Raw genomic sequence first — 6,350 nt, forward strand, 5'->3', positions numbered from 1 at the left:
CCTATTATCTTATAGACTCAATTTGGTTTGGACTTGCTAAGTTGGACTAGGTAATAGGTTGATTACTATTAGTCGATAGAATTAATTTAAGTATTGCGGTTTAGTTTGGTTTTCTAAAATGAAAACCGTAAATCAAACTAAACCACATGGTTTAGAAGAAAAATCATCCGTGCGGTTTTTTGCAGTTTCGGCTTGAATTGGTTCAGTTTACGGTTTTACTTTTGGATTGGTTCGGATACGATCACCCTTAGTATTTCATGTGTATTCCTAATTTTTATAATAACAATCTTCAACAAAAATATGCTCAGATAGAACATCATTCAACTTTCAACCATATTTTTTTAAAGACCTCATCATATTAGTGTTAATATCATCCAGAACACCCTATTAAGTAGAAAAAGGTTAGTCGAATGCACCGAGAAAATACTTATATGGGCTAGAGTCCACTTGCGTCTATTATCCTTGTTAAAAAGTCTCACATCAGATATGAGATGACCTTGACAAGTGTTTATAAGCAGGTGACAGTCATCACCTTACAAGCCGGTTTTGTGAGGATGTGTAAAGCTTATATTTATTTCTAATAATTTCTAACGTGATATCAGAACCTCTCTAAGATCGATTAGACTACCCATTATTGTTAAATCTACATTTTTGTGAGGATGAATTAGGCTCATACTTATTTCTAATAATTTCTAACAAACCCTATCAAAGAAAGGATTGTAATCTACCAATTGGGACAACAAGTCAATCGTTGCTACCTCTTCTGTTTGTGACAGCGCTACTGTTCAGTTAAAGTGCCAAAAACAGTTGTGTTCCTCCCCATGGCCCATATTCGCGATACTTTGTTTTGTTGATTTAGCAATAACATAGGGAAAAACTAGAAAAAGGAGACAATTCAATCTATTTTTCTTTCCAAAAACCAATAATTTTACCATCTTCCAATATATTGCTAACATCGGAAAAAAAAAAAAAAACTCAAATTTGATGCGTCTCCCACCTCCATAAATCACGCCACCATAGTGAAGCCAAACCATGCCGCATAGAGGCCTTCCCCATTCAAAAAAGTAGAAACAAAAAGAACCATATCTAAATTGTAATAAATCAAACCAATGGGTTGTTGGTTCACTCAAACACCTCCACTTCCATTTGCTCAATAATGCCCGATTTAAAATTTTGCAAGAGATATTTCTTTAATATACTATGACTGCAAATTTTTTTTTTTTGAAAAATACACATAAATTAACTTACCTTTTAACCTTGGTTAAATTTGGGTATCAAAACTTGGTTAAATTTTTAAAGAGACTAAAAACAATATTTCATATATAAAAATATTTATAAGAACGAATAACTTATTTAACCCTGAATTTAAATACTTTGGTGTGAAAAATAAATTTAAATACTTACTCCATTTATTTTACTATATGAAATATGCTATTAATTAATTTATTAGTAGCAGGTTTTTATTTTCTAATAGCACATGATGATAGTTCATTATAATTTTTTTTAAGTAGTGTAGTAGTTAGAAATTTCACACTAGTTAAGGTGGATAAGTCGAATGTCAGGGTTTAAACCTCTACCCATTCTTATAAAATTCGATGTCCCTACTAACTGAGATAAATTTAATTTACGGGACTATTTTTTTATCAAGTAACTTAGTGACTAAAAATTTCATCTTTAAGGTGGATAAATGGGAGGATGACCAAGGTTCAAATCTCAACCCCGGTATATACAATGTTCTCGGAACCCTATTTTTTTTTTTTTTTTTATATATGTTCAAAATATAATATGTTTTGGACGTGTCATGAAATAAAGAATATGTTTTGGACGTGGCATGCAGAAGCTAAAACGCTGGCTGAATGTAAGGGAGGAAACAGAAAGGGTTTGTGTTTGTTTGTTTGTTTGTTTGTTTTGTTGGTAGAAAGAAAAGTGTTTGTTGTAAAATCTCACCGTTCATTTTGTTTTCAAACTTTCACCTTGTCTGGTTCCCCAATTTCTATCCACCGAAATCACAGCTACACCCATCATCTCTTCAACAATTTCATTTCTCTCTTTCTACTTTGCATCTTTTCCTTCAACATTGCTTCATATTTGCTTCCACTTAATTCTTTTCTATTATTGCATATCATCCATCATCTACAAGGTTTATTATTATTATTATTTTTTTATGCTTTATTGCAATTTCATTTTCCCTTTTTAATTTTTTAAAACATTGAGTTTGTTCATCATAAATTTGCAGGATGGGGAGAGTTAAACTGAAGATAAAGAAATTGGAAAGCACAAGCAACCGACATGTGACTTATTCAAAGCGGAAAAGTGGAATTTTAAAGAAAGCAAAGGAATTATCAATTCTATGTGATATTGATATTCTACTTCTCATGTTTTCTCCCACAGAAAAACCTACCTTATTACAGGGAGAGCGCAGGTAATAACAACAATATCAATCAATAATTATGAGTCTTTTTTTCCTTATGAGTAAATTATAAAGGTCCCGGCGAACTTAACTTAGTTGATAGAGAGAGACATCACATTTTATATGCAGGCCGGGTTCGAACCCCAAACACGCCACGGGTGAGCTAACTTAGTTGATATCACATTTTATATGCAGGGTCAGGGTCGGGCCATGGTGGAATTTCTAGCCATTAGGATACTTGAAAAAAATTATAAACTAATTATACTTTAATAGACATTGATTGTCATATGACTCGCACACTCATGACGAACTTCAATGCATTTTTAGCAAAACATTGAGTTCAATTGTTCAGGAGAACCCAAGTTTGATTTCTGGTAGTAACAATTTTTGGCCATTTACTTACCTCGCAGCCGAACTCTGTTGGATTACCATGGCCCATTCCCCTAGGAACCAAAGGGTTAACTTAACATCAAAGAAAATAACTTCAATGCATTTAGTTTATATTATATGTATATAAATAATCCATCTTTATGGTGTTTAAATGTCAAAAGTACATATGAAATCTATGCGAGGTTTTTAACAATTTTTTCATGTTGGTTTTATTTCTAGTAATATGGAGGAGATCATTTCAAAGTTTGCTCAACTTAGCCCACAAGAAAGGGCCAAAAGGTTAGAGAATATTTTCTAGTAAAGTTTTATTTTCATCTATTCACAATGAATGAGCTAACCTCTTTTCTTGTTCTAATTGAGCAGGAAAATGGAAAGTCTTGAAGTAAGATCACTCTACTTTTCTCATGTTACAATTTACATCTATTCACTACTTTTGTTGCATCAAATGTGTTTTTAATGTACTCTCCTCAATTTCCTGTTAATGCTTGAAAGTTAATCTACTTTTGTTTTAAAATATAGGCACTGAAAAAGACCTTCAAGAAATTGGATCATGATGTAAAAATACAAGATTTCTTGGGTTCAAGGTAAGTGATTGTAACTATAAACAATCATATTATCGATGTCTTCTTTGTAAGTGCTTTTGAAGATTTTGACTTTTTCCTTATTTTCACCCTGCAGCAGTCAAACAATGGAGGTACAATTTATTCACAAAATGTTGGTTAATAATTACTTCAAAATCTTAAGTTGGTAGTTAAACAACCAACCAAAACGTTACAAGCTGAATTGACATTTGCAGGAATTAAGTCATCAAGTGAGAGTTTTACAAGCTCAACTCGCAGAAACACAACAGAGACTGAGGTGCAACTTTGGAGCTTTTGGTTGTTAAAGTATTTCTTTTTCTTTTTTGGTGTTATTTTATTACTCTCTTGTTGAAGTATTATTTAGCTGGCCTATGTCTTATCACTTTTAATTGTGCTTTGCAATTACAAAGTTATTTATAATACCTCTATATGACATGCATATGTATTTATTTTTTCTTGTACAATTTTTTCTTTGTAAAAGGGCAAATATAGTGATAAAACACTATACTAAGCACAAGAGGTACTTAAGTAGGTGAAAATTAGTAGTTCTACGGAACAAATAGACACACGCAGCTACAAACCACAACAAAACCAATGCCATAGCCAAAGACATTTCTAGCATATTCTCATTTAAACCACATATTCTCATTCACACATCCTTGAAGAAAAAAAAAATCAGATGATACCATTTGACATTTCTTAGGCATATAAAACAAGGTTATAACAAATATATGTTTATTTTAGATTTGTTCATATGTTTGATGCAAAGATTATAGATCCTTCTGCAAAATATGTGTTTGTGGGAACCTGGTTTTTCTTATACAAACTTTATTGATAAAAATACCATCGATTTATGTCAGATATACTATCATAAATTGGGTCATCATAAATTAATTTTGCTTTGAATTGCAATATCTCAGCTATTGGAGTAATCTGGAGAAGATCAATAACTTGGAACATCTTAGACAAATGGAAGACTCACTACGGGAATCAGTCAATCGACTATGTATACAAAAGGTAATATTTGGTTTCATGATGAATTAGTCATATCATTCTGTCATTTTCAAGTAGTTCTGATGAATAGCGCCTTAAATATTAGGTGTGTACTTGCTCTCATCCCCTCAATGGATAATTGCTATTGAGAGTAATGAAGTGATGTGTATTGATATTATTTTCATTTCAGGAAAATTTAAGAAAGCGTCAACTAATGTCACTTGATTGTGCTAACCAGGTAAATATTGTTGCTCACTCTTTCTTTTTACATCTCTTGTTATTTTCTTTGAGATGATCTTATTTGGGATAACATTTATTGCTTCATAGTTACCCGAAGGGATGACTTTACCTTTGATGATGGCTGGTCTACAAGAATCTCAACCCTTGTCTTGGCTTCTAAGTGGCGATAATCACCAGTTGATGTTACCTAATGAACCAAAATTTATGCCATTTAGGTGAGTAAACTATTACATGAATCTTGCATTCACAACTATACATATATTAGAAGTTGGCCGCATTCGTTCTATGAAAGTTACACAGTTTAAAATGTTTCATTAGTTCAATGATTTTCAAATTTTCATTGTGAAGATAAAAATAGTTCATCTTACAATCTAATTACTTGTTCAATTTCATCATGGACAGTGATAATGGCAATAGAGATGTTGAGTGCTCCACCGACATTTCACTCCCGGGCTATTCTGGTTATATTGGGAATGGCAAACTTGAGGTTGGAAGCTCTCCCCATGTCAATACTTTGGGTCAGGGAGGTAGTTCTTTGAACGAGTTAAACGGAAATCCAAATCCTTACTTAAATGTTCAACAGTGTGATCAATTTGCATACCCTCCTCCACAAGATCTCGAGGAAGTGAAACATCACCAAACAATGAATAGTAAATCAAATACTATGGATTACCAAGTTAATAACAACTATGAACTTCCAAGATCATTATTTGAAAATGAACATCAGCAGTTCTGGAATTCTACTAATGGCTCTTGTGGGATTGCTATGTATAATGAGAATGGTTACCATAGGGTAAGCAATTAGTCTTTTTCTTTTTTGGTTTCTAGTTACTCCCTCCGTGATAAAATATAAGCAAAATTCATTTTTCTAGGTTCATTGTATAATTTATGTATCTGAGATCAGATACATAAATTATACAATGAACCTAGAAAGAGATCAGATGCATAAATTATACAATGAGCCTAGAAAGATAAATTTTGCTTATATTTTGTCACGGAGGGAGTATGTAGTAAACAAGTTAGCTTTGGTTTATTTATTATTTTCTATATTTTGCAGTAATTGATTGGTCCATGCCTAAACTCTTCAATTGAAAAGGATGAGTTGACTTAAATCATTTGACCATTGCTTGCAAATGATGTCTGCAAGAACCAGATTATGTTGTTTCTTCACCTATGAGATCAATGATGCTCTTCATAGAGGGTTGTCTATGTTAGTTGTATATATTGTATGACTTATAGGATATAGTTTGTCCATATACAAATAATTTGTTACTTTGACTGACCTATTTACTGGTAGATTATTTTAGTTGGGTTAGTGATCTAAGTTGTAAATTTGAATTTTTGTAGAAAAGGAAGTGTAATCATATTAATATCTAGGTCTGAAAGGTGGATAAAACTTTCTAAGACCTCTGTATATCCCAAACGTAGAAGTATGACATATCTATTTGATATTGTAAGACCTTTTTAAAAGTAAAACAAAATCTTTAAATAAGATCAAGGGTTAGATATAATATTAGTAGGCTTAAGGTATTAGGCTTATGTTTCTAAGTTAGTCATTTTAAGTTTGGTGGTATATATTCTCTATGTAATCTTTATTTTCTGATGCAAAAGGTTATGCAATTCTTTATGTAACCCTTATTTTTCTATCTCTATTAACACTATGAATAAGTAATCTTACATTAAATGAAAGCATAGGTGTTGAAAGGAACTCATATACTCAATATAATAGAATCCTG

At 31.9% G+C, this 6,350-nt stretch overlaps 1 protein-coding gene across 3 annotated transcripts; it reads left to right on the top strand.

Moving 5' to 3' along the window:
- The first annotated feature begins 1,835 nt into the window (after positions 1 to 1,835).
- Positions 1,836 to 6,141, top strand: LOC123887511 (agamous-like MADS-box protein AGL65). 3 transcript variants are annotated; one of them, XM_045936837.1, is made up of 12 exons: positions 1,836 to 1,879; positions 2,237 to 2,422; positions 3,020 to 3,079; positions 3,164 to 3,182; positions 3,320 to 3,384; positions 3,479 to 3,494; positions 3,597 to 3,658; positions 4,302 to 4,398; positions 4,565 to 4,612; positions 4,702 to 4,829; positions 5,017 to 5,407; positions 5,672 to 6,141. In XM_045936837.1, the coding sequence occupies exons 2-12, from the start codon at positions 2,238 to 2,240 to the stop codon at positions 5,672 to 5,674; spliced, it is 1,074 nt and encodes a 357-aa protein (XP_045792793.1). In that variant the 5' UTR covers positions 1,836 to 1,879; position 2,237; the 3' UTR covers positions 5,675 to 6,141. The 3 variants fall into 3 exon arrangements, with proteins under 3 accessions (XP_045792793.1, XP_045792792.1, XP_045792794.1); XM_045936836.1 differs by lacking the exon at positions 1,836 to 1,879 and adding an exon at positions 1,895 to 2,140; XM_045936838.1 differs by lacking the exon at positions 1,836 to 1,879 and adding an exon at positions 1,895 to 2,140 and having other exon boundaries at positions 3,482 to 3,494.
- Positions 6,142 to 6,350: the final 209 nt, after the last annotated feature.

Source organism: Trifolium pratense, linkage group LG5 (genome assembly GCF_020283565.1).
Source record: "Trifolium pratense cultivar HEN17-A07 linkage group LG5, ARS_RC_1.1, whole genome shotgun sequence".
Taxonomy (NCBI): domain Eukaryota; kingdom Viridiplantae; phylum Streptophyta; class Magnoliopsida; order Fabales; family Fabaceae; genus Trifolium; species Trifolium pratense.

What these genes read in the sequence shown, in the direction of transcription:
- LOC123887511 (XM_045936837.1), top strand. Translation starts at nt 2,238, where the DNA reads ATGGGGAGAGTTAAACTGAAGATAAAGAAATTGGAAAGCACAAGCAAC. An exon ending in ATCGACTATGTATACAAAAG is followed by an intron (nt 4,399 to 4,564) that starts GTAATATTTGGT and finishes TTTTCATTTCAG; the next exon opens with GAAAATTTAAGAAAGCGTCA. An exon ending in CCAAAATTTATGCCATTTAG is followed by an intron (nt 4,830 to 5,016) that starts GTGAGTAAACTA and finishes CATCATGGACAG; the next exon opens with TGATAATGGCAATAGAGATG.